Source organism: Coffea arabica, chromosome 1c (genome assembly GCF_036785885.1).
Source record: "Coffea arabica cultivar ET-39 chromosome 1c, Coffea Arabica ET-39 HiFi, whole genome shotgun sequence".
Lineage (NCBI taxonomy): Eukaryota > Viridiplantae > Streptophyta > Magnoliopsida > Gentianales > Rubiaceae > Coffea > Coffea arabica.
The window spans coordinates 50,205,458-50,233,399 of NC_092310.1; the positions used below are offsets into that span (position 1 = coordinate 50,205,458).

The window sequence follows — 27,942 nt, forward strand, 5'->3', positions numbered from 1 at the left end:
AATAGCCTTCTATGGTGAACGGAATTTTCTTTGTTCCAAGTAGCTTTCAGCATTTAAAAAATAGTAGTAGCTTTCAGCATCATATAGCATATTTTTGCAACTGAATGTTCTCCCTTCTTCCAATTCAGTCTTTAGAGGACAGAAGCAAAAGGGATGGCCAATAGGTAGACTCAGTTAACGCAAGTATCAGCTTTCAAGAAGACCAAAGAAAAGCCTAATATAGCAAGTGAGACTGCACCAAAAATGCCAATTTTGTAAACCACGTCAACTTTCAGTAGGCTTAGGCTACACACGCTCAAGCATACCCAATATATCCATCTGGACCGTATTACTATAATTTATGCTTGGCTACCTTCTTAAGAGAGAAGAGGAGGAGGAAAGGGGGGGGGGGGTGGCTATGCTAACTTAGGGAAAAATCTCCTCAGTCATCAGCACCATCTTCACTTTCATCACTTTTAGTTGCATCTTGCTCATCTTCCACTTCTGCTGTAGGTGGCTCTTTCCTTTTGCCCTTTCTATCAGCTTCCTTGGCCTTTGAAGATCCTGATCTCTTTCCAGCATTCCTTTGGCGAAATTCTGTTTGATGAAGGAAAAGGAAAAAAAATGCAAGAAATCCAGTAAGCTCACCACTCACAATCTACCCAATAATTGTCTTATAAAGAGATTTATTACTCTTTCTTTCTTCATTTTCGAATTCTTCCAATCTCTTAAAAATTACCAGGCAACACAACTTCTCCATCCAGTTACGTGTAATTGTTCAGCTAAATACGTATGAAGAATGGCAGCATCGAGGGATACAATAAAAAATAAAATAATATGGTGATCCCTACATGATCAATTTACTGTGGAAGCATAACTTCCGTCCATTAACGAGTGTCTTGCTAATGCTTTTTCATGCGCTGAAAGAGTTAATTTGTCCTGTAGAATGTCTTGAATAAAGGGAAAACCAAGGTAGAAAACAAAGGCAATCTCCAACAGTCACATATGGCATTGGCTCAAAAAAAAAAAAGAGAACACAGATCGGTTAAAAAAAAATAGGATGCATATACAGAGCTCTGGTTAATCTCAAAACAGCTAGTTCATATGACATGAGCAAGGCCAAATCTTGGTTGCAAATTCTACAAGGAAGAAACTTTGAAACAAAAAATAAAGTGGGGAAAAACTAGCTAATGGACAGGACTTTTGCTGCCAAAGCACCAAATGACTAATACTGCCTAATGAATTTAAGCACACACTGGTTGTCTGATGTTCTATCCATTGAATGCATTACTAGAAATAGACTCCGCTACATAGGATTTAAGGATATCTAAAATGATACAAGCCAGACAAATTGAATCAAAGTTAACAACTGCAATTCCTGAGAGCGAGCATCTTTATAGATTTATAATTGACTTTTGACTTCTCAACTGATGAAACTAAATGAATTTCAATTGGTTGCAAGATAACAAACTAGTACAGATGCTCCAACTAATTCTTCTTCATGCTCAAGTGATTTAGTGCACATCGATACATTACTTTCAAGACAAGTTTGTCAAAATTTTTAATTATTATTAAGCACTTCCAATGACTTTTTGGAGCAAGTAATACAAGAATGATCAGGGAGAAGGGCTTCAATATGAGAGAAATATAGACATATTAGGGACTCTTTCTAAAGCTAATGCACAAGCAGGGATTTTTGTGTCTGTTTCATCTCATAACTCTCTGGATATGCTTGTTTCAAGCCAGTATTAGGACATGGTCAACTGCTGAAAGGCATAATACCTACAGGACCTGCAACCATACATCCACTTCAGGGCATTTCCTGCAATTTGGTCACTAAGAGATGGAACATGGTAGATTAGTGACATCTTTAAAAAAAAAAATTAGCTTAGCTGCCTTGAGATCTTGTAGAGCACGAATTTTCATATTTTTCACAATCTAATATAAGAGCTGAGTACTTGTTTTACAAATGCTCCTTTTGCCTGAATGATGTAAACAAGAATGATCTTAGTTATTATCTTAGTGCTCAAGCCTTGAGCAATTATCATGATGTAGAATGGGTCAACCCCAACCTACTGTGCTAAATGCACAACAGTACATTCGAGCCTTTGCTCGAACTGTATATGCTTTTAACCAATATATGCAATCTATCATTTTGATCAAAAAAAAAAAAAAAAGATGCTCCTCCAGACAAATGGATAAAGTTAGGCCATAGAAGTCCCCAAGTGAAAGGCAGCTTTTAACCACTCCAGATATAGACAATGCTGACTTTTGCTACCAAAAACATAATTAAGCAACAGCATTGACATAAAAGAGGTACGGACCTTCAAGAGAGGCCCTGAGAGGCTGAACAAACTCTGGAAAATCTATCTCCTCAAGCGCCTTCAAAACATCCTCGGCATTTATTATCTGCCTATTCGACTCCTTGCATATATCATTTGCACTACAAACCGTTCATTGAAAACATATCACCCACTCACACTTCACTTAACAAACAGATTTAACAGTGTACAAACTCGGAACAACAAATGCATTCTCTTGGTTTATTTCAAGCTTCAGTTTTCTCTCATTTGAAAAACTTTCGAAATTGCATCGACTAATCGGAGATCTTAGAAGTGAATCCCCGAAATTGCTCGGAATTACGATATTTTTGGCCGAAAAAGAAAACTTCAAACCCTAGGAAAGCACAAATTCTTATACTTGTCCGTCAATTAATAATTATCATACATCGAAATATTCGTATGAATCTGTAAATCGAACTCACGTGGCGGTGAGGTAGTGGATGAAGATGCGACCGCTTTCGGAGAAGGCCTGCAGGGCTTCGCGGAAAACGGTGATTTCAGACTCGGCAGAGAGCTGAGAGAGCTTATCTTTCACCAGCCGCCGGACAATTGTCTTCGGCAACTCCTCTAATTCCCCAGCCGGCGATTCCGTCACCGTCGTCACTTCACCATTCTCCTTCGCTTTCGCTTTCTCTTTCTCTTTCTCTTTTTCCGCCATTCCTACATAAACGTATTACACGCGCGCTCTCTTATACATACCCGTTGATTATTGATACTTATATAGTAGCTGGCGGCCTGCCTCTGCCTTGACCCTGCTTCCCATCTTTTTCCCGCCATTTGTAGAAAGCGTTATGCTCACTATCACGTCTTTGTTATTTTTGTGGGTTTTTTTTTTTGCTTCGAAGGGTATTTGTAGAAAGTGTTGTTACAATACAGTCCGCACGTGTCCAAACTGATACAATTCCTAGACACTTGGACTCGGATATAGACGAGCTATGGATATGAATACTCTAATACAAAATGAAGAGTCCAATAACATAATTTCTTGTAGCATGGCATAGAAATTATCTGTATATAAAATGATGTATTAGGCTAGCCAAATTTATGAGTAACAAATTTGCTCATAGTGAAGATGAAACCGCTGCTTCAGTGGCATGGCTCTTTGTTATTTCCTAATCACTGTTAAGGTTGTGGGAAAAAAAAATTTAATTTTGGGATTTATTATTGTTTTCTTTTCATTCTTGTTAAATCATTTCAACACTGTTACTTTTAACCATATGATTTGGCTAATTTGATCCCTTGTCAGATGAGAATACAATCCAGTCATTGATAAGTATATGGTACTGGAAGTCATTGTCCATAGTATTTAGCTTGCGTGATGACTTTTTATAGCATAAAATATTCTGACCTAAAGGGGTTCTACGTAGATGTAAGTCAATGCTGCAATTTTTTTTTTTAAAAAAAAGGTTCAGTATTTCTAGATATAAAAGTGTCCCTCAATACTCAACTCCAACCAAGGAGTACACAATTAACGAAGAAATGCTTTGATACCCTAAGCCTAGTTGTTTATAATATATTGTATACTAATACTTTCTCTTTTTTTTTTTTCTAACAAGAGAAGTGTAGGATTTAATAAGTAGGAGCAAATCACGGAAAATGTCGTTAAACTATACATTAGTGCTTGTTCAAGTCACTAAATTAATATATTAGCCAAAAATATCACTGAACTAACTAAAATGCATATTTTGTAGCATTTCGTGTAATTGAATCGTTAGGACAAACGGAATTCTTGTCACATGACTTCCAGGCTTAATTTTTGAGGGGCAAAATCATCGATTTGACTTTTTGGCTGAAGTTTATGTTCATAAACAACTCCCCGAATAATAAACCCTAGCACATCTACTTCGATTTTGCTCTCAAAATCCTAGGCTGCACTAGCAGAGATGCTACAGAGATAAATTCGACAACGGTAGCCACCAACAAAGCTGTTGCAGAGACAAATTCGACAATGGCGACTGCAAGGACTGTGAAAAAACGTCTCTCCTCATAACTTTGTCAAGGCTTGTGCTGCCCATCTCAGGCGATTTGGAGGGATGGAACTTCCACATTGGGTTGATATTGTGAAAACTGGTACTGATGCAAAAAGCAGTGGAGGTCGTTAATCTCTGGTCTAAGGACCACAGAAATGATAGAGAAGTAATTCGAAAACCAGAGAAGATTTATTGCCTTGAATGATGAACAGAAGAAATTACAGGAAATGTGAAAAAAGCAACTTTACAAATGGAATCCACTACCGCCATAGATTTCCAACTTCACCTTTTATAAGTGACTCAGGTGGTGATCTTAAGTAGGCTAACAAACTTATGACGTCGACTAATGTCATAAGATTTTACAAATTACCGACTAACCTATCGTACCTAACTCCAGCTGTAACTAACTCCATGCACAGCCACATGTAGCCCTATACACGCATATGCAACCCATTTCACGCATAATCCATTTCACGTGTATCAATACCCTCCTCTCAAACAATCCTTGGCCTCAAGGATTGAAATGAGGGAACTGTAGCCGCAAGTCCTGCAAGTACTCCTAGGTAGCATCTTCGGGAAAGCTGTTACTCTATTGAACTAGCACCTGGGTAGCAACAACTCTCCCACGCTTGACCAAACATCGGTCCAAAATTACAATGGGTTCCAACAGTATCTGTCCCTGGTGTGTGATTCCAACAGGAATCTGAGCTTGAATAGACCCTGTGCCGACCTTCTTCTTGAGCAGGGAAACATGGAAAGTGTCATGAATACGAACATGTGATGGTAAGGCTAATTTGTATGCCACTGCTCCTATCCTTGCCAACATTTGAAATGGACCAAAATAATGAGGAGATAACTTCTGACAGTGATGAGAGTGTAGAGTGTGTTGCCTGTAAGGTTGAAGTCTAATATAAACCCAATCACCCACATCAAACTCCATCAGCTAACTGTTTTATCCTGTGTTGAGCCTTGGACAGATTATGCCGGAGGGAGTGAATGACTTTCTTCCTTGCATGTAGGCTCCTGTCCACAGATTCAATTGCCGTGGCCTCAGGTAGGTAAGGAATGTGAAGTGGGGGAGGCTGGCCTTAGACTATCTCGTAAGGAGTGAATTTGGCAGGGGAATGAAAATTCGTATTATAGCAGTACTTGGCCATTGGTAGCCATAAACTCTAATCCTTGGGATGATCACCAGCCATGCACTTCAAATAGTTCTCTAAACATCTGTTAACTACCTCTGTCTGGCCATCACTCTGAGGATGGTAGGAAGTGGACATGTTTAACTAGACACGTTGCAACCTAAAAATTTCCTGTCAGAAAGAGCTTAAGAAAATGGGATCTCTATCACTAACAATGGTCTGAAGAAGACCATGTAACCTGTAAACTTGGTCCATGAATAGTTGGGCAACTGAGATGGCGGTATAGGGATGAGCCACAACCATGAAGTGAGCATATTTGCTGAGTTTGTCCACCACCACTAAGATCACCTTCCTGCCATGTGAGAGGGGTAAGCTTCAATAAAATCCATAGAGATGTCAGACCAAATCTTCTCAAGTATGGGTAAAGGATGTAATAGGCCCGACTAAGTTGCATTTTCTAACTTATTTCTTTGACAAACGTCACATGCTGCTACAAAATAGGCCACATCCTTGAACATGCACGGCCAATACAAAACCCGCTTAAGTCTCCTGTAAGTGACTTCCATTCCAGAATGCTCCCCTTGTGAACTTGAATGCCACAAGGCAATCAACCTGTTCCTTAAAGACTGATCATTGCCAACCACCAATTTGCCCCTCCGCTTGAGCAACCCTTGCTGCCAAGAATAGTTGCTAGAATGCTGACCATTGCTGCTTAACTTTTGGATCAACTCCTGGACTATCGCATCTTGTTGCCAACTCTATTGGATATCTTTGATGAGAGAAGTTGTGACAGTAACCAAGGCGTACAGTGAGCTACCTTCCTGTGGTTGTCTGGACAATGCATCCGCCACAATGTTGTCACTCCCCTTCTTGTACTGTACCTCATAATCGTACCTCATCAACTTGGCTATCCATTTCTGCTGCAGTGGTGTATGTACCATTTGCTCCATTATATACTTCAAACTTTGATGATCAGTTTTGATATGAAGTGCCGTCCCACCAAATAAGCTCTCCATTTCAAAATCGTAGTGCCTATGGCCAACATTTCTTTTTCATATACTAACAGAGCTTGATGTTTAGTCCCCAGTGCCAACTGAAAAAAGCTAGTGGTCTCCTTTTTTGCATCAACACCGCGCCAATCCCATTTCCAGAAGCATCAGTTTTCACAATGAATTCTTGAGTAAAATTTGGTAGAGTTAGGACAGGGGGACTGCTCATAACTTCCTGTAGTCTTTTAAAAGCTTGAGTCCCATCATGCCACTGAAATTGATTCTTCTTAACCAAGTCTGTCAGTGGTTTAGTAATCTTACCATAGCCTTGTATGAATCTTTTACAGTATCCAGTAAGGTCTAGAAATCCTCGTAGCTCCTTGATTGTCTACGGTATTGGCCAACTTTTAATGGCAACAGTTTTCTGAGGGTCGGCCTGAACACCTTCTGTATTGATAATATGCCCCAAGTAGTCAATTTGCTGCTGAGCAAATACACATTTACTCCTTTTTACCTGCAATTCATGCCTTCTCAACAGTTCAAACACAAGTCTCAGGTGCTGCAGGTGCTCATTCCAACCACCACTGTATACCAAAATGTCATCAAAGAAAACCAGAATAAATTTCCTTAGAAAAGGCCTAAAGATGTCATTCATCAGACCTTGAAATGTTGAGGGGCCATTAGTTAGCTCAAAGGACATAACTAGAAACTCATAGTGGCCATCATGAGTTCCAAAGGCTGTTTTCTTCACATTTCAGCCTTTATTATAATATGATGATTACGAGACCTCAAGTCTAACTTGGTAAAGAACTTAGCTCCAAAAAGTTCATCCAGTAACTCTTCTATTAGAGGAATAGGAAATTTATTCTTTATGGTGCCTGTTTAGTTGCCGGTAATCAATACACATTCTCTAGGATTCATCTTTCTTTTTTTACCAAAACTACGGGAGAGGAGAAAAGGCTAGAGCTAGCTCTGATAATCCCACAAGCAAACATTTTCGCTACCAGTTTTTCAATTTCACCTTTCTGAAAAACAGGGTACCTATAGGGTCTTACATTGACAGGTTTAGTGCTTTCTTTTAGAACAATCCTATGGTCGTGCAATCTTTTAGGAGGTAAACCATTAGGTTCTTTGAACAAATCACCATATTCATTCAGCAAACATTCTAGATCCAGCAAGTTACTATCCTGTCTTCCATTAGTTCCAGCCATAATAGAAAAAAGAGATAATGGCCCTGGCTCCGGTTCCTGGACAATTCTAATCAGACAGAGTTGTGCTCCTGCAATTTGCTCAAGTTTTCGTAATATTTTCTGCATTTTCTTTTGCTTCACCAACTGTAACCCGTGTTGTTTCATTCCTCTCAAGACCACCTTGTGACCACTTTGCAGGAATTCCATCTTGAGATCACCAAAATTCCATTTCACATCACCAATGGTGGTTAACCATTGCATTCCCAGAACTATTTCGCACCCCCTACAGGTAACACCAACAGATCAGCCTTGAATTCTTGCCTTTGCATTTTCCAGGTAAAGACTGGGCAGAGATTGTGGGTAGTCAACTTGTTTCTATCTGTTACTTCTACCATTAGTGGCTCAACCCTTTGTGTGATTAGCCCCAGTTTTTGCACTACCTTGGGATGAATGAAATTATGTGAACTGCCACAATCTATGAAAATATTCACAGACTGCTACCTTACATGTCCAGTGACCCTCATTGTCTTAAAATTAGGGACAGCTATGTTGGTCATGGCATTGAGAGAAATATGAGCTAACTGCCCCTCATCTATTGCATTATTCTCATCCTCAGTCTTCGTTTCCTTCTTATCTGGCGTATCATCCCAAACCTCCAACCTATGGAATTGCTTATTTCCACATCTATGCCCAGCTGTAAACCTCTCATCACACCAAAAACATAATCCCTTTGCCCTTTTCTCGTTCATTTCTGCCCTACTCAACCATGGTTCAAAGTCGCGGTCGCGGCCCGGAACGTTCCACATCGGTTTCGGCATATCGGTCACGGTTTCGGTGAGATGCAAATTTTAAAGCATTTAATATTCTAAAAACTGTTAATAATATAAAAAAAAATATGCTAAACAAAAATAATAAAAAATAACAAAAGAAAATTTGTAAAATGTACTATTTTTATACATATTACACACGATAAGTACTTTTAATTATTTAAAACAATGGCATCACAAATAAAATCAAAATAACATAGACCACAATTTTAAAACTAATAATTGCAAAAGTAATATCAACCATTAACAATACAAACTAAAGATTTATTTATAGCATAAAGTTGGAATATTTTGATCAATCTCCTACCAAAAATAAAAAGAAATCATATTAGATAAAGGTAAATATGTAAAAAGATATACTAGTACTTTATATTTTCGTACCTGTTAATACCAAGTAGAATGACGATGTGGTTCAAAATCATCCTGATTGGTCGATGAATGGTAAAACAGATGTGGAAGTGGCATAGGATCTTGAGTAGGTAGTGTAAACGAGTTATCTGGTGTATTTACTGGATGTGAGGATTGACTAGATGTTCCATAATCATTGGACGGAAGAACTTCTGGATTGGAGATGATTTGTTGATGGTAGTATCCAAACCCTCGATAGTTAACACTATCGCTGGTACCATATGATGCAGTAGAATCATGACCATAAAATCCAATGTTATTGGAATCAAAAGAAGAACCATCATGAGACTTATCTATTTCTTTTTCATAGTATCCACTACCATGAATGCTAGTAGGCCTTTCAATCTGTCCAGGTCTGTCAAATGGCCGATATCCACTGTAATAGTCAGGAGTGATTCCATATGATTGGTCATAATCATATCCCAATTGACTAGTACTACGGTTTTGATTAGATTCATGCTCATAAGTTGAGTATATACCCAAATTTTGCATCTGATCATTGACTCCTCTATATCTTTGTGACCTTGAATGGTGAGAGAAAGTATTCTCACTTGAAAATTGAGTTAAATCATTGAGGAATTGACATTGTACTTCTATACCAGGACGATAGCCATGATCAGTATCTTGAGTGGCATAATAATTATCTTGTCCTTGAGCCCATGACATACCTCCTGCTTGTTGGCTATCTCGATTGTAACCACTATGCCTGGAAGAATTGTTCCCTCCATCTCCATTGTCACCATTGTCATCATCATCATTACTGCTATCACTTTTATTTGAAGATGACGGAACAGTCTGCTTACTGGTTTGTTTAGTCTTACTTTTTTGTTTCCTACTTGAGGATGCAGCAAGACCTTTCTTATTTCTTTTGGTAATATATTGGGACAATGTATCACCAAAACCATCGTTGTCATGTTCTTGATATTCACTATTTTCTGATTCAGTTTGATGAATGCCCTTATCCAACCAATCCAGATTATCTTCAGGCAATGTGGGTTGTTCATTTTCTCTTATCCAATCATCCAATATATCATCTTGGTGAAAAATGTGATTCAAGTCAATTGGGTTGTAGAAATCATCAGTATCTCTTTGATGCATCAAATTTTTCACCTTCAATCGCATATTGTAATGCACAAAAACTAATTTATGCAATTTTTTAACTGTCAAACGGTTGCGTAGTTTTGTATGAATTAATGACCATGTACTCCAATTTCGCTCACAACCAGAGGATGTGCAGGTTTGACTCAATATTTTCACTGCAATATTCCTTAAATTTGGCGCATCTTCACCGTAGTTAAGCCACCATTCAGCTAAACAAACAAAGTAATAATAACATTCATTTATTATTATTATTTTAATATTATAAAAATATTAACTTCATTTATATGATTTGGATGTTTATGTAAATATGAATTAAGTTGAAACTTGATAAAGATTTTGGTAATGCTCTTGCTGCAATAGCACTTCCAAAGCCTCCCTTTTTGTCTGCAAAAATTTTGATCTACAAAAATAATGTATACACAAGTGTTAAAATTTTAAAATTTGTTGATTAATATAAATAAATAAAATAATCAAAAGAATACCTCATTTATTGAATCAACTTGTGCATCTAAACTTGTGCATCTTTAACCCTCTTCGAACTTCATTCAGATTAAACTCACAAGTTCCAGAATATTGAAGGATCGGGTTCAAAAAATATGCTAAATACAATAAAATAACAAAATTAGAAAATAAATAAATAAATATTACATATTTAAATTGGATGTAATATTTTAAATTACCTGCCGCATGTAAATCCCGATGAAGTTGATTGTACCATCTATTATCAATCACTTCCCAAATTGTTTTCCAAGATTTCACCGACTTTTGAATAGCCATTTTTGCTCTATCCATTGCCTCATAAATAATTGGCAATGTTGGCTTATTATCTTGATCAATAGTTTTTAAAACTTTGACCAGAGGCTCCATTATTGCACACACATTTCTAACTTTTTTCCAAAACTTCTCTGACAATATCAACTCAGCTACTCTAATAGCTTCTGCTTTTTTCTTGGTAGTGTTATTAAACTCTGCCCATTCATCTGAGGTGCACATTCTTTTCAGTTCTGTACAATGCCGAAGAAGACTTTCCATAGAAATGAATTCAGTTGCAAATCTAGTGATACCTGGACGTAGCAGTTCCCTTTTTTTTTGTATATGTCTTCATCAAATTCACTACTTTGTCACTGTTATATATGAAACTTGTTATCTTCTTCCCCTGAGCAATAGTTTCTTTTACATTATCCATTTTGCCAATATCCTCCAACATCAAATCTATACAATGCGCAGCGCAAGGTGACCAGAAAAGTTTTTTTCTTTTTTTCATCAACAGTTGTCCAGCAGCTTTCATACTAGATTCACTATCTGTCACAACTTGCACAACATTTTTTTCCCCCACAACCTCTACTACCTCATCCATTAACTTGAAAATATATTCAGCAGTTTTCTTAATATTGGTACAATCAACTGAACTATGGTATATCATGTGCCTATCACAGTATACCATAAAATTTATTATTAGATGTTTTGTACGAGTGCTCCACCCATCACACATAAGTGTACAACCAAAAGTTGAAAATTTATCATAAATATCTCCAAGATATTTCTCAAGCTCTTCAAATTCTTCATCTAAATATTCATTTCCAATTTGATAAGCTGAAGGCCCTTTAATACCAGAACCAGCTTTGGCAATTTCATCAATCATCGATTGATAATAAGGATTGTCAGCTGCATGAAATGGTATAGCATTGAAATGAAAAAACTTTGAAACTGCCTTACCAACTCTTTTTATATTTTCCTTCGCAAACATTGATTTGACTGATTTTTGTTTCGAAGGAAACATATGTGAGTCAATTCCTCTGCTTGTCATTTCATCTGCTTGTTTGACACTGAAATTACGTGACAATCCTCTTTTATTTTCAGAACTCGTTGGGTTTGAAGTGCCAACATCCATATTCCCTAAAATTCACAATATTTAACAAATAAAAAATGAATGACTAAATTGCAAATTTATGTAATTATATTTAATAAAATAGTATCAAATTTGTTATAATATTTTAGTTTACAAATCATACCTGACATAAACATAGAAGGTCGACTCCCAGATACCGAATGCCTTCGTTGTTCGTCTAAAAATTGCAAGTATTGACTCTCTCTAATTGCTTGCTTCATTTGTTTTTTTTCCAACGCCATCCGACTTTCTTCATCAATTTCAAAAAAGACTTCGTCCTCCTCGTCGCCAACCATGTTGAAATTACCATGCATACTTTCTTGTTGGAAAGAATTCAATATTTCTTCTTTTTTCTGTTTTATTGTAGCTCTTTGAATCTTACCAATCTTTAGATGCATTTTCATTAAATCTCTAACTTCACTTGAGACCCTTGGACAAGGCTCAACTTGTCCTATGACATGACCGACATGTTCTTTCAACCTTGTAATGCCACCATGCATTATTTTTCCACAATAATTGCATCTCACAATTTTTCTATTCCCTCCCACGGGTTTACCATGTTCCCAACCAATATCCTTGCTCGTCATTGTAACTATTACACATATCAATATAAATGGTTAATACATCACAAAATAATTAAAGATATATGAAAAAAATACAACAAGCAGTTTCTAACATTTTGTAATTATAATAATTTATTTCTATTATATTAGTAAGTTAAACATCTAATCTATAATGTAAACCTGCAACAATGATCATTTTTTCATTTATTATAAGAACTTCGGAAGCAATTCTCATATCTCTCCAATTTCTTTGTTAACCATCGTCATATATATATATATATATATATATATATAACTAGACATGATTTTTCACTCACTTTGCTACCTAGTCGTCCAAGAATTACAAAAGTTTTTGTTTTATACATAAGGATTACTAAATTTATAGAGGAAAAATTATTCTTGGAAAAAAGAATAATTTAGTAAGCATCGCAATGGATTAGTAAGCAAAGTACAAATCCAACCTCCAAGATTGCTAACCATTAAAAAGCCGGTAAAAAGACAAGAAATTTACTCACGCTTTGGAGTCACTTGTGAATGCAGATTGCTAATTTCCACCTAGGGATACCTATCAGCAGGAGGGAAGAGCAGGACGGCCAGCTATTCAACAACCTAGGCCCCCAAGAATTCCTTACTGGCATCAACTGAACAACACATGAGCAAAGCAATAATGTCGTGATTGTAGTTTATTTTGTGCAGCTGGCTTAATAAAGTAATATTACGAATTTATGATTTCAAATAAAGAACAAATGCAGCTGGCTTAATAAAAGGCATCATTTAACCCTTTAATTCATGTGTTGTTCACGACAGTTGGCCCTTGTAATGGATCAGTTTCTTTTAATAACTCTAATGTCTTAGAGCACCTTACAAGCAGAATATCTGAAGGTACAATAAGAAAATCAATTACCTGCTGAAGCTTGACAAGGCAAGGGAGAACAAAGCAAAAAGGACATGAATCACAACCATCTGGGTTATCTCTGTGAAGGTATGGCCAAATGACTCCATTGGGCACTATCTTTTTGCTACATTCTACTTTGTTTCAGAGGGCGGAATTCCAAAGCTCGGCAAGAAGACAGAGTTAAGTTACCATGAAGAAGAATTGAAGGAAACGGAAAGGATTACTACGTTCTGCAACACTACTAGTCCAATAATTTAGTAAAGTGAACGTGGACCCTTCAAAGTAAAGTGAAGGTAGTACCTTCACTTTAACGTGGAAAAGAAAACGCATCTTTTCACGTGATAGTACTGTGTCCATTTTGCTTTTTTTTCTATAGATTTTTTGTTAAATTAACCTTGATTCGGGATGACTCGGGGTGACTCGACCGTGACAACCCGTCGCGGTGACGTCTCGGCCGATTTCTCGGCGAGACGAGTATCTCGGTCTCGATTCATCGCGGTATCGTCTCGGCCTAGGCCTAGACGGTTACGACTCGGTCGAGACGTCTCGGTCTCGGCCGAGTCTTCGAACCATGTACTCAGCCTCTTGAAAGGCTTTTTAGCACCCGACTTCTGCTGCCTTTCATTGTTGGGAAGTGCTGGAAACATAGGTTGGGGCAGTACTGCCTTAGAGTCTGTTTTCCACTTGTGACTAGGAGCATACGCATAGAACTGTGTGGTACCCGTGCAGTCTGAGTAATTCAGGAATGATTTAGACATTACTTTTCATTTTGACTGCACTGACATTTTTGCTTCTTCAATTTTGGCCAAGATTCGAGCATGCTGCACACTCTTAGGCATAAACATTCGTAAGGTCAACTGAATTTTTGGCTTCAATCCACTTAAGAAGCAGCTAGTAGCATAATCTTCTGGAAGATCCACCTTATTGAGGAATTCCTCAAACATATCGTGGTACTTCTTTACTGACCCAGACTGCTTCAAGCTCTTAAGCTCCCTCATTGGATCATCATACAGGGAATCTCCAAATCTTGAAGATAGCTCTCTCACATATTCTTTATAGGTAGGAAACTCATGTGTAAGTCTAGATTTCATAAAAATTTGGTGCTACTAAAGAGCCTTACCTTCCAAACTCATCGCCACTATCTTAACTTTTACTGCGTTAGGAGTCTCATCCACCTCAAAAAACAACTCACTCTTGTATAACCATCCTCTAAAGTCTTCTCCATTAAATTTTGGGAAATCAATTTGTGATAGACGAGAAGGAACCTGATATCCTCTCCTGCTGCTGGTTGGAGTCTCCAAGTTGCGAGGAGAGCCATTTCCTTCCCCTTGAGCTTTCTGTGTGTGCAATTCGATCACCAGATTCCGCAGAACCGTCATTTCTCTCTCAAATTGCTCATGTTGCTCCTTCAGCATGGATCTTACGTGCTTCTCTATTTTCCGGACATCCTGCGACCTAGTGCCCTCTGCCATCGAAGAGTTGAGCTGGCGTAACCCAGCTCTGATACCACTGATGCAAAGAGCAATGGAGGTCGTTAATCTCTGGTCTAGGGACCACATAAATGATGAAGAAGTAATTCGAAAACTAGAGAAGATTTGTTGCCTTGAATGATGAACAAAAAAGATTACAGGAAATGTGAAAAAAGCAACTTTACAAATGGAATCCACTACCGCCATAGATTTCCAACTTCATATTTTATAAGTGACTTAGGCAGTGATCTTAAGTCGGCTAACAAACTTATGACGTCGACTGATGTCATAAGATTTTACAAATCATTGACTAACCTATCGTACCTAACTTCAGCTGTAACTAACTCCATGCACAGCTACATGTAGCCCCATGCACGCACGTGCAACCTATTTCACGCATAATCCATTTCACGTGTATTAGGTACACTAAGGAGCTTGCTTTGTATGACCCAAATTGGTACTACATCAGAGCTGCTTCCATGGCTAGGAAAATTTATTTGAGACAAAGCCTTGGAATTGGTGCTTCCGGGAGGATTTATGGAGGAAGCAAGAGGAATGAGAAGCTGTCCACCTCAATTTGGTAAAAGTAGTGGGAGTATTGCTTGTCACATTCTTCAACAACTCTGCAAGATGAATATTGTTGATAGGGACCCAAAAGGTGGAAGAAGAATCACATCCAGTGGACAAAGAGATCTTGACCAAGAAGAATCACATCCAGTGGATCCCATCCAAAGTCATTGGGTCCTCTGGTAGGACTAAAATTGCTTGCAGTTTTTTCTACAAAAGTTATTAGCTACGTATTTGACCCAAGAGCAAGAGAAAATATACCAAGAGCATGGGCTGCTTTATTTACATATGCCATCAATAAGTTGTTCGAACCTTCATCTCCAATCTTCTCCATTCATCACGGAGGCAAGTATGTTGCACCAGCCCTAGTCCATTTATTTCTTTGGTAGCAGTTTTAGCCTTTTCTTTGGAGATATCCTCAGGCTCACCTCGCAGCTCCGACAAATCAAGTTTGAACAATTGAAAAGGAATCAGCTTGTCGAGAATAGCACAAACTTCCTTGAGCTTCTTGGCATTTCCAGAGATAAAAGTCATTGGTAGAGACAGCACCAATCCCTTCACCATAGCCATTGCTGCAAACATTTTCTTGCGATTTTGTGTTTTTCTTTTCCTTTTTTTGGGTGGTTTTTTTTTTGTTGAGATTCTAGAGTGAAGCGACCGCCTATTGTGGTTTATTTAGTGCGCTTAAATTTTTTGGGCAATTTTGCCCTTCAAATCTTAGGCGTGTTCACATGGCATCCATTCTACTTGACTTGATGGTCAAATTACATGGAATGATAAGAAATGTGCATTTTGGTTAGTTCAGTGATATTTTCGGCTAAGAAAATAGTCTAGTACCCTACACTAGCACAAACATATAGTTTAGTGACTTTTAGCTCAATTTGTTCTAATAAGTAGGGAAAGGACATGAGATTAGCACCCAAAACTTCTAATTCTTGAATCTCATCTTTAATAATTAAATCAAAACCGTATCAGTCATCGATAGTATCTACTTAATACACTTTACATTATTATATTAATTTTTGTATATTGATAATGTATACATCTACAATATGTGATATATGTAAGATTAATTTTTGCTACTACATCTCTTTATTGGTAGTGATAACATAGTGATGGTGATTAAGTAGATTAATCCATACTTTTTTTTGGCTATTTCTTTGTGTGGTGTTGGTGGAGAGTACACGAACAACTTCTAATTTTCAAACTAACCACATTGGATTAATCCATACTTTTTTGGCTATTTCTTTGTGTGTCGTTGGTGGATAGTACACGAACAACTTCTGATTTTCAAGCTAACCACATTGGATTTGATAGCTACTAAGAAGTTTGGTAAGGTTGAGGCGCATAGAACACTCTCTTTAAGACGATACGTGCCTTTATGGTATTTTTTCAACTAATGCAGAAGATCTAATGCGCCGCCTAGAAGATACAACAGGTCAACTCTTTGATTGTTGCTTCCCTCTGATCTACACGATCAAGAGAAGCAAAAGCTTCCTAGTACCTTACTTTGTCTAAAGAAAATTAAAATCAGGGAGAAAGAAATGAGTGTAAGGAAAAAATAGTATTTAGAATAATCTTTTATTGAGAGAAGTGTGTAAGAAATTCTCTAAAGAATTTCACTATTTATAGGCTACAAAAACTTTAGAAAATAGGTTGAATGTCCAAGTTCAACATATAAAGGTTTTTTTCATATTAAATTGCAGTTAATTTGTAGAATTTGTAACCTAAAAATTGATTCATATTTGAATGGTTTATAATGACTCAAAAAATTCTTCATTTGATTAAAAAATTCATTTGTAACTCCTATTCAAATAATTGTATAATAACTCTATTCAAAATGTATTGTAACTCCCAACATTATAATTTCCATAACTCCCAAATAAATTATATTATAACTCATTGTAAATATTTGGATAAGAAAAATTTAAGATTTAATTAAAATACACTAACATATAGTGGTGGTAGGGCTGAAAAATGAATCAAGTTACTTGATTTTCAAATAACTAAATGTTCGTTTTAGTTTGGTTCGCCAATTAGTTAAGCTAAACTTAACTTGAAGAGTGCACTTTATGTTCAATTACATTCAAATTCGACAAAAAAGTTTGTTCAAACTCGATTTGACAAATAAACAAGTCAAATTTGAGCAAAATTTTAAAATAGTTAAAATAATCAAACTAGGTTATTTGATTTGATTAGTTTCCATTGCACCGCTAGGTGCGCGGTAAGTGGTGAGACAATGAAGATGATTAGGTTTTCTTTCGAGAGTATATTGCTTTATATTAAAAAACATTCAAATTCGATAAAAAAGTTTGTTTAAACTCAATTTGACAAATAAATAAGTCAAATTTAAACAAAATTTTAAACTCATTAACATAATCAAACTAGATTGCTCGATTTGATTAGTTTCCATTGCACCATAAGGCGGTGTTAAGTGGTGAGACAATGAAGATGGTTAGTTTTCTTCTGAGAGTAAATTGGGATTTAACCCCCACCACATGAAACCAGGCGAATCAATCGGATGGGCAACCACCGCCACCGGTACCAGTACACCAAACTTCTCTCGTCTCCTGTCGAAATTTGGACTTTGCTTCGTCTAAAATTCAACGAGTGAATTAGTTATATACTACCAGATTAAGGTACTTATGAATTAAGTATTTTAATCGCTCAGTTTGCAATTACTAGTAGTATTTCATTCTCATTTCCCAGCTGAAGAAGCAAACACGCCACACACACCAGCACACCACAAGAAACACGCACTCAAATGTACTCATCATCATCACCATTCTCATTTCCCAGCTGAAGAAGCAAACACGCCACACACACCAGCACACCACAAGAAACACGCACTCAAATGGACTCATCATCATCATCATCTTTAGACAGCCACCGAGCTGCCTACTCACCCTCCGCCCCACCCGTGCCCGACCCGAATCAGGAACCCAGGTTGGCCCACCCGTATTACCCCTCTCGTTCTTCTCAAGACCAGTATTACCGTCCTCCCGCCTCCTCCTCTTCCTCTTCCTCCTATGCGGGTCACACTTATCACCAGAGTCAGTACCCGACGCTTACACCGACCGGCAGCTTGAGCAGCAATTATGGGTCAGGTCATTCATCTCATTCGTATCCTGGCTACGGGTATGGTTATCCTCCTCCCCAGCCCCAGCAGCAGCAGCAGTATCAGAGCTATAACTACAATGCTTCCTTTCCACCTGGGACCGACCCGGGTGTGATTCGGACCTTCCAGATGGTGGATAGGGATGGCAGTGGGTTCATTGAGGAATCGGAGCTCCGACAAGCTCTTTCTTCGGGCTATCAAAGGTTCAGCATGCGGACTATCCGTTTACTAATCTTTCTCTTCAAGAACCCTTCTGATTCTGCTCTCAGAATCGGTAAATATTCTGGTCAACGCTTTTTCAATGGAGTCTTTTCTGGGTTTCTTTTATATTATGCTATTACCCTCCAGAGAATATTCTTTTTATTGTGGTTATTCAAAGTTTACAGAGTAAAAAAAAAAAGTGATCTTTTTTGGTTTTATTTCTTTCATTTGATTCTGACTGATACTTTTTTTCCTTGGTGCTTGTGAATACATTACAATTGAAAGATCAAAGACCAGAATATTAAGTGAATCCCTTTCTTTAATGCGATACTCCATGATGCTTTATCCCAATGCAAGATGCACCTTTTATGTAGCATTTAACATTTGAGGAGCTAGATATATTTTGGAAGATTTAGGATATCCAATACTAGGCTGCATAATTTCGTTTTTTTTTTTTTCAATTTTTCTGGTACTCGTTCTGTGTGGTTTTATGGTTGGATGATGCTGCTTTATGAGAGAGAAAAGGTAATGGGATTCAATGTGCTAATGAGTTGGTAAACAAGATGCTTTTCCTATGTAGGTTAGTGAGCTAGTATATTTTTCATCCTGAATTGATAAAATTGTAGTTTGTAGAGGTTATTCTTGACATCTCTGAGAGCGTTGTTTCAAATTGTGGCTACTGTTACTAGTGTGGGAGATGAGAAGGAGAAGAAGTGAAGAAATGAGGAAAGAGTAGGGGGAGTGTGATGTGTGTTAAAGCTGAGAAAAAATGTGAGGCTTTATTTGATTTGATGTGGGATACTCGTCTGCACTTAATGACTAGGATTTTGCTCTGGTTCTGGAAAGTGGCGATTTACTATGCAGAAGAAATTTCTTATGCGGAGATGGTATATTTAGGATTATGAATCAGAAACTTAAAATACTGAAGTAAAAGGATTTAAGTGGTGGTCTTTTTTGACTCCATAAAAATTTTCTGTGTCCAATGGCGGACTTGAGAACGATAAGAGCTGTTGATATGTTTCACTGGCTCTGGAAGTGTAACGCATGCAGTAGGTTGAATTTGCTTTATTTGGAAAATCCCATTGACTTGTGAATTTATGGATGTCTAATTTCAACTCCATTCCCCTTTCCCATTCTCTCTCATCCAAAAGACTACAAACAACATTTTTGCTATCTTTCAAGTTATTTACCGACTCCTATAACTTTGGATAATGGTTATGGTTACTTGTGTTGCTTATTCTTGGTTTTGAAATCACAGGGCCCAAGGAGTTTTCTGCTTTATGGAGTTGTCTTGGTCAATGGCGAGTGAGTGATCTTTTGATTCTTTGTTACATTTCCTTCTTTGTTCCCCTATTATTTGGTTTATTCTGCTATTGCTCGTTTGTTTATTGTTTCTTTTTGGGAGGAAGGATGGAAATTGGATATTTGTTGTGTCTATATATGCATCTTGAGATGAATTATAGGGTACTTTCTTTGTTGGTTTGCAATGTCATCTATGAGATACAAGATAACTTCCTGATTTTTGGTGCTTGAAATCTTCAGGTCATCATCTTTTCAAATACTAAAGAATCAAAATATAGTGCATCATCAAATGATTGGCTGTAAATTCTACTCGTGCACATATATTTTTATCTAGGATATGCTGTGTGATTAAAATTCAGTAGGCCATGACATTAACTGTGAAGCATATTGTTCACTCTGAACTACCTATAGCACATGGTGTAAAGAGGTCATTTTGACTTCATTAGACCAAGTGCAGATGTACTGAGCTATAGAATGGCAAGTAATGCTCCAGTTTTCTACCATCTTCTAGTTTTATATACATGAGATAGATGGTAAGCCAAACCACAATATAGTTTCCTGTTTATTTAAATTTGGAGTTCATTAACTGTTTATCCTGAATTAATCACACAACGGACCTGGATAGAGAGATGAACAGTCAAACGCACACAATAAGAGGAGAATTGCTTTACTGACATGGCTATGTGCTTTTTCTTCTGTAAAGCACTACTTACAAATTCATATTCATTATATTTAATGCTTGTGGTCCTTAAGAGCAGTAAGAGGGAAAATTGCGTGGTATGTTTTTAAATCTATTTGTCTTTTAGAAGAGCGGTCTGACACTAACATGCTTCTATAAACATAGTTGTGAGGCATAAATTTTCTTTGCTGTCATAGCCAAAAGCATGGTTGGAACTCTTCTAACGTGGGGTAGCATATAAATCTCTCAAGGAATGGGTTAATGGCATCAGGGGTTGTGATTCATATTCTTAAGAAAAGAGGTAAATGAGGAAATTCCTGCCATAATTGGGAGTGGTCCATTTGCACAGCAGGAAGTCTTTTAAATTTTTTCAGTCCCAGTTGATTCTTGGGATCATATTTCTTAATAGTAGTTAATGGTAATAACATATTTCTTACCTTTAAGAAAAGGGAAGACATTGGGGCCTAAAGAGTTTCTTCTTTTTCTTTTTTTGTTCCCCTTATGTTTAACCATTTTCGTCAACCTCTGCTCATATCTTTTCCTGAATTCTTGCATAGTTTTGCATTGTCTTGGGATGACAATCCTGTCTGTTTAACAAGTTATTTCTGATTTTGTATGGAAAAACACCTACTATATTTAAAAATTCATGGTTTAGTTTGATTTGGCCCAAACATTGCGAAATACTTGAAGAACATAGTTTAAGAAGGAAATTAGCAAGATATGCATGTGTTGTTATCTTATATCTGAGGAAGAAGAGGCCCAACATTCTATGCTACTGCCCTGTTAGGTGTGTAACTTGTTGAGAAAGGTGCAATGTTTAGTTACTAAAACTTTCCATCATGGGGATGTGCATATAATAGCATAACTAAAAAATTAAGTATAAACTCTGTTTCAGGTATAAACTCTGATTCAGGTAGAATAGAGTATCTCTTACCTTCTTAGATTTTGGTGCTACTTTAAATGCTGCTTAGCAGATGCAAGACACCGTGAAGAAAACAATTTGCTTAGTGTCTGTTTTTGGATTATTTCTTAATCCAAACACATTGTTGGGTGCATATCTTACAAAAGGCATGCTACACTCTCTTCGATTTTGGATGGAAGGGAAAGTAAACTTCTGTACAAGTGGAGGATATGCCTGTGTTATGGTAATAGATTTGAGCAGAAAACTCTCTCGTGGTAAATATGTTTCTTTGGTAATGGGTAAACTGCTTCTGTTCGATCTTAAAGGCAACTAATATTTTGCTTTCTTTCCAGTCTTACTTTCTTCCCCGCTTAAAATTGTTCAACTAGTCAGTTTTTGGTGTTCAATTTTATTACAATATTTTGTTTCAAGCTATAATATTCTATTGGAATAACTCTTTCACTCTTTACTGCAGGCCATATTTGAGAGGTTTGATAGAGATCGAAGTGGGAAAATTGATGCAACAGAACTAAGAGATGCTCTCAATGGTATAGGCTATGCAGTACCACCTTCTGTATTCCAAGTTCTCATTTCCAGATACGAAGAAGGAAATGGCAGAAGAGTTGAGCTGAGTTTTGACAGTTTTGTTGAGTAAGGCTTCCTCCTCCTTTGGTATATGAACTTTTTGTCTTCTGCTTTTTGTTGGCTGTTGAATAGCATGGTTTGATATATTCTTATCTCAGTCCTTTTCTTTTCTTTTGTGCAGATGTGGGATGATTGTGAAGGTAAGAAACTAAATTCAAATTCTCTTATGCGCTTTTGTTTCACGGTTGGAATCTTTTTGTCCTGTGAGAGTTTTTAATAATGTTGGCTGAAACAGGGGGAAATTTTGTTAGAATCTGCAATCTTACACTCTTTCTGCAAGTTCAAAGTTATTAGTATATTGATGTCCCTTTCTATGAGACTTGATTCTTACACATGTTATAAATACAGGGTTTGACTGAAAAGTTCAAGGAGAAGGATCCACGTTATACTGGATCAGCTACAATGACCTATGATTCGTTTATGAGTATGATCATACCTTTTCTTGTATCGTACTAGCTACCTTGCTATCAACAATCTTTATCAATTCTTGATTTGTTGTCTGTTGTTTGAGGTGAAACTGTACATCGTTAGGGTGAGGTGCGTGAAATGTTCAGGAGACATGGAAGGGATGTATATCTTTGTGTACAGAGTTTTTCTATTGTCATGTTTGACTGGTTTTTCGAGATTCGATAGAATCGAGATTTTATTTATGTATGAGACAAATTTTCTAGCAAGCCTAGTAATTGGCAAGTCTGAACTTCAAATTGATTTTCCCCCCAACCATTCTCTCGTGCGTGCTTGATCTAGTGAGCATCAGCAAATTGCTTTCCAGCTAAGGTGAAGAGAGATGAAGACCATATTGCCATGCTCTGACAGAAATGGTTCAAACTCTGGTTGATTGCAAGGAGGGAAGGGCCATTTGAAATTTTTTTTGTTTGTGACCCCAGTGTATTGATGTTTTTTCTCTCTCTTCGGAACATGGAATAGATGAAGATCAATTTTCAATGCAGAGTCATAGACTTTCACTACTTGGAAAGTAAATTAGACTCCAATTGGTTCAATTTAGTACATACGAACTTGTACAAGATATTCTTGAGAGTTTTCAACTTGGGTTTAGACATGAATGGTTAATGTCCGAGCACAGCCAGATCAGGCAAAGCTAGCATTGTCGGGTACCCTTATGCAGAATCAATCATGCTTTATTATGCTCCAATTGGCAGAATTTTGTTTTGGGAACGTTTTGTTTGGACCTTGGACACTCGTAAACTTCCGAGTAGGTTGTGAAGCTTGTGGATCATGGCCTTCTCATTGTCATGATGCTGTGTGAATACTGTGGGAAGCAAACAGAAAGATGGATGATTAGATCTTTGCCCAATTCCTATGACTAAGGTGTAGAGAGAGTGTTTATGTTTTTGTTTCAGTTCTGCGGGCTTGAGCCTGTCCTTTTCGATGTTTGTGGGGAGGAGGGAACATGGATGGACGAGGCAATTTACTACCAAACCCCCGGGCAAGACAAGTTCACATGTTCCTCTAAACAAATACCAGACGTTCCAGGTCTGCACCAAAAACAGCCCAGGTGACAATAATGGTTATGCAACCACCAGTCTAAAGGCTGGTGGCCACCACCAAAGCATTAACTCTTGCCTCCCACCAATTGTCATACTACTTAAAAAAATTCAAGCGGGTGCACTACGCACCCGTTTGGTTCGGTGGTGGTTCAGTCCTCTCCGGATTACCCTGAGCTTTCTTAGGTCCGTCCCCTTCCTCTAGTGTAGAATAAATTAGGTTATACAACAGTTATCGCCTTTGAAAAAAAAAAAAAAAAAGAGAGAGACAATAATGGTTATGCTCACATGCATAGCATCAAGGGCCGCACATGATAAATTTAAAAAGGTGGCTACAATCCATCATGAAAGTACCTTATCATGAGCATCAAAATCCTAACAAGACTTGCAAGGAATTGAAAGGTGCCTGTTGCAATAAGATGCCGAATTACATACATGTAACCATTTTTCTTCTTCCAGTGAATCCTCTCGCTCGCAACAATTTTTGTTTTGCTAATTTATTAGGCACCATATTTCCTACATCAAGTGTTTGTTAACTGATTGTATTGACGCGTAATACTTGGGATATTTGAACACGACAAAGAATCTTGTGATATTGTTTTGTAGTCTATAATCATCTGATTTTTTGTCAAAATTCTGTCTGACCCTTCTTCAATAAAGCCAGAACTCAAAGCGGCTGATGTTTTTATAAATGAATTGGAGGACTGAACAGAAAGTGCTAGACAACTACCGTGTCCATGTATACCATGGCTATTACGATCAGATACTCTGGCCACTTGGTTCTTGAAAGTAAATAGCATGTCAGATCTTTTGAAGTTGGGAACGCTTAAATGAGGCACCTCTTCCTCTGGAGGAGATTCTTCATGTCTCTGAACTACTAAACAAAACCACGAAAGCAAGGTTCACAGTAAAAATCCAGTCTTGGCATCTTGAAAGAAAAGACACTAATAGTAAGAGTATTGACTAGAAATAAGACTCTCATTGAAGGATGAAATGCAGATAATAAGCCAAAATGTTTTTGCCTATAATAAACCCGAAAACTAATCTATAGGTAAACATGAATATCAACGCAGGAATAAAGTGATCCCATCAGATGAACGATTCTGGAACTAAGTGATCCTTTGCAATCATCAACTATGCAAACCCCAAAAAAGCAGGAATAAGTAGATCCGATGCTTTCCAGGAAGCCACTCTTGCTCCAGAGATTGAGATTATCCCACCATCAGGCAACAGCTTCAACAAACTTGGCAGGCAATAGTAAGAATCTCTCGAAATCTTTGCTGATTTAAATGGCTCATCATGCAAAGTACTAGAAGTGCATAGAAACTGACGCTAACACTTTGCTGTGGCAGAAGGATGATGTTCATTTTGCTTTGCCAAAGTCATTGCATTCAGTCAAAAGTCCACCTGGAAAAAGCAATTACATGAACAAAATCTTCAGTAAAGTTCCCCTTGACTAAGATAATATGCGGAAAGCTAACCATAAATCTGATAGCAGATATGTTCGGTAGAAATGGAGAATTTTTGCACTGGGATTGACGTTAAGCTATTAACAGCTGATTCAGATTCAGACCCATCAAAACATAGCATCTAATCAAACATGATAATTGCTGTCTTGGATAACTGTTGTCTTCAATTAAAGTGGTGATGGAAATGTAAAAAGGTTTTGAACGCCAAGCGTAAGTTCCTGTTCTTATTTTCTTTCCCAGGGTTGAAGGACAGGATAATTTATGATTACAAGTCAATTATTAGTGTTATAATTTTGAACTACCGGATTTATGACATATGCCAAGATAATACAAGTAGATTCTAAAACCAGGAAGTTTCATTTGGGAAAATTTCATACATTAAGATATTCCAAGAAAAGAGTACGCCCCCACACAAAAAGGAAATACACAGAACTACAAAAGCATCATAAATGGTGGTATAGGTAGCTCACCTCGTGATCTCATGATTGGTGAATGTTGTAGATTGCAGCACTAATGCTTTTACAGTCAAATTCCATTGTCTTCATCCAGTTCTCAAAGTCTCCAATTTCCTGTCATGCAAAACAAAGACAATCAGATCAAAAGAAAGTCCAGGTTTTAAAATATAAAATCTTCACAATGAAAAAAAAAATTAAATAATTACAAGTCCAGGACAATAGCAGTAATGTAGTGAAATAGCTGGTCATGAGGCTGAATAAGTATCACAGCTAAATAAAAATTTTAGGTAATACAAATTCCTAATTTTCTTGGCAATCAAGGTGACCCAGTGTATCCTGTATCCCTAGGGATGAAGGCATAAAACCAGAATTGAGCATCACACTTCTTTTTCCTTTTTTCTTTCTTAACCTTTTGTTGCTGGCCATAATGAAGCAGAATTAAGTGCTGGGAATGCTTAGCATCTAGCATAATCTTAAAAAAGAAGAAACTACACACCAACAACGTTTTAGATTCAATAATTTCTCATTCCCACTTCTACACAATCATCCATCAATAATAAGCATCCCAGGAAACAACTGCAGGTAATAACCAACCAGTCATTATTCAGCAAGCCTCAAACAAAGAAAAACTTCACGTTCGAAAATCATCTGTGTAAACTTTCAACTATAGGTCTCCAAAAATGCCTATGACCTATGATCTTGCACATAGATCATCAAAGCTTCTTTTTTTTTTGTTGGGAGAGAGAGAAGGGGGGGGGGGGTTCTTTAGAGGGCCTAACGGCCCATTACAATGTGATTAAATGCAGGGTAGACATCCATGCAACATTGTCACTCAACAATTTCCTAATCTGTTCTGGTGAATCCCCAAACTTGTGCAATCCTCATTCCAGAGCTTTGCTAGACCACCTGCCACAAAGCTCCCTTGTCTCCAGTATGTAGCAATCTACAATCTCAATCCTTCTGAAGCCATTGTCTGATTTCTCCAATTAGGTTCAACTGTACATTGTCCTTTGTAACCTCTTTAACCAAGCCAATGCTGGTGAGAGAATCAGATTCTACCTCTGCTTTCCTGTATCCCTCAGCCTAAGCAAATTCCAATTCACACAGAATACCTGAGTTGAGCTTATACATTAGTAGTGATTCCCAGGTTTGTACAAAAGCCCCTCAGAAAGACACCAAGTTCATTCCTTATCAGCCCCCCCACTCCCACAAATCCGGGGTTGCCAGAAGCTGCCCCATCCACATTAAATGTGATGTAGTTGGCACGTGGTTCAGACCTCACATAAACTATTTCCATTCGTCTGCCTTTAGGCCCTTTCTCAGCTCTTCCTGTGCTCTCTCCGCAAGATCACCAAAGCTCAGCTAGAAAGCTTCTACCACTCCCCACTTTTTTCATGTGAATACCAAAAACTCGTGGTACTTCACCCAAAAAAAGATGTGCAAAGAAAATTTCGGGGTAAAAAAAAAAAGAGGAAAAAAATAACAACGCAAACTATTGTATATTGGTCATTTAAATATCGCAGTAACCGAATTTAATGCAATACATTTAAATAAACCCCCAGTTTTCTTCTCCTTTAATACCAAAATGGTTAAGGGCTAGCACATAATCACACAAATAACTGACATATCAAGTAAATAATTAAACTTGCATTACTCTGTTGGTAACCATTGCCTCAACCATGTCAACTTTTAGGTTTATATATCAAAACAGACGATCAATTGAAAAAAAAAAAGCTTCTCAACCTTGATTGCTGTATTGATAGCATGAGAAGCTGCTAGCCACTGATCAGTCTGCTTCCCAAATTGGACAATAGCAGCTGCCAATGCTCGAATTTCCATTTCTATCCTTTTCTCCGTGATAAAGGCTTCTTGAACACCTCCATCAACCGAATCAACTAAAAGCGCAGAAACTCTTTTGGCAATTTCAATTGCATCTTTCTTTGCCTTGTCTGTAAAAAATTACAACAACCCAGCTGAATAAAAATACTACTTAATTCAAATATATGGTCAAAATCCCAGAAATTTCTTTTAAGGGATAAAAAAATAGGATTGGACAGGGCAATCAAATGGGTTGACCTGTATGTTCCCGGAGTTGGATTGATGATTGATTGTGAGCATGCATCAGTTGAAGTAATGAAGCTTCTAAACCTCCAACTTCTGGCTGTTTTGATCGATCCATCTCCAGAAGTAAAGGGCATACAGTTGCAGCCTTATTCAGCTTCAATTTCTGATGCACTTTCCCATTTTGTGGGGGTGTTAATATATTATTACAAAAGTTTTGATTTGTTTTTAACGAGATTAAAATTATAATTGTAGCAGATTAAAAAATATATAAAAAAA

General features: G+C 37.4%; 3 protein-coding genes and 1 pseudogene across 3 annotated transcripts; 2 read left to right on the top strand and 2 right to left on the bottom strand.

Moving 5' to 3' along the window:
• Nucleotides 1–233: 233 nt before the first annotated feature.
• Nucleotides 234–3,064, bottom strand: LOC140035296 (DNA polymerase II subunit B4-like). Its single transcript, XM_072075681.1, has 3 exons — nucleotides 2,744–3,064; nucleotides 2,304–2,422; nucleotides 234–576 (listed from the first exon to the last, which is right to left on the bottom strand). The coding sequence occupies exons 1-3, from the start codon at nucleotides 2,977–2,979 to the stop codon at nucleotides 422–424; spliced, it is 510 nt and encodes a 169-aa protein (XP_071931782.1). The 5' UTR covers nucleotides 2,980–3,064; the 3' UTR covers nucleotides 234–421.
• Nucleotides 3,065–4,269: 1,205 nt separating this feature from the next.
• Nucleotides 4,270–15,513, top strand: LOC140006626 (small ribosomal subunit protein eS19x-like; annotated as a pseudogene).
• A 2,320-nt stretch (nucleotides 15,514–17,833) lies between these two features.
• LOC113705800 (probable calcium-binding protein CML48) lies at nucleotides 17,834–22,847 on the top strand. The gene is made up of 5 exons (XM_027227708.2): nucleotides 17,834–18,719; nucleotides 19,905–19,951; nucleotides 22,004–22,179; nucleotides 22,295–22,313; nucleotides 22,522–22,847. Exons 1-5 carry the CDS (start codon nucleotides 18,182–18,184, stop codon nucleotides 22,627–22,629), a joined length of 888 nt encoding a protein of 295 aa, XP_027083509.2. The 5' UTR covers nucleotides 17,834–18,181; the 3' UTR covers nucleotides 22,630–22,847.
• Nucleotides 22,848–24,637: 1,790 nt separating this feature from the next.
• LOC140035297 (biogenesis of lysosome-related organelles complex 1 subunit 1-like) lies at nucleotides 24,638–27,877 on the bottom strand. Its single transcript, XM_072075689.1, has 4 exons — nucleotides 27,679–27,877; nucleotides 27,346–27,551; nucleotides 25,618–25,716; nucleotides 24,638–25,085 (listed from the first exon to the last, which is right to left on the bottom strand). Exons 1-3 carry the CDS (start codon nucleotides 27,779–27,781, stop codon nucleotides 25,627–25,629), a joined length of 399 nt encoding a protein of 132 aa, XP_071931790.1. The 5' UTR covers nucleotides 27,782–27,877; the 3' UTR covers nucleotides 24,638–25,085; nucleotides 25,618–25,626.
• Nucleotides 27,878–27,942: the final 65 nt, after the last annotated feature.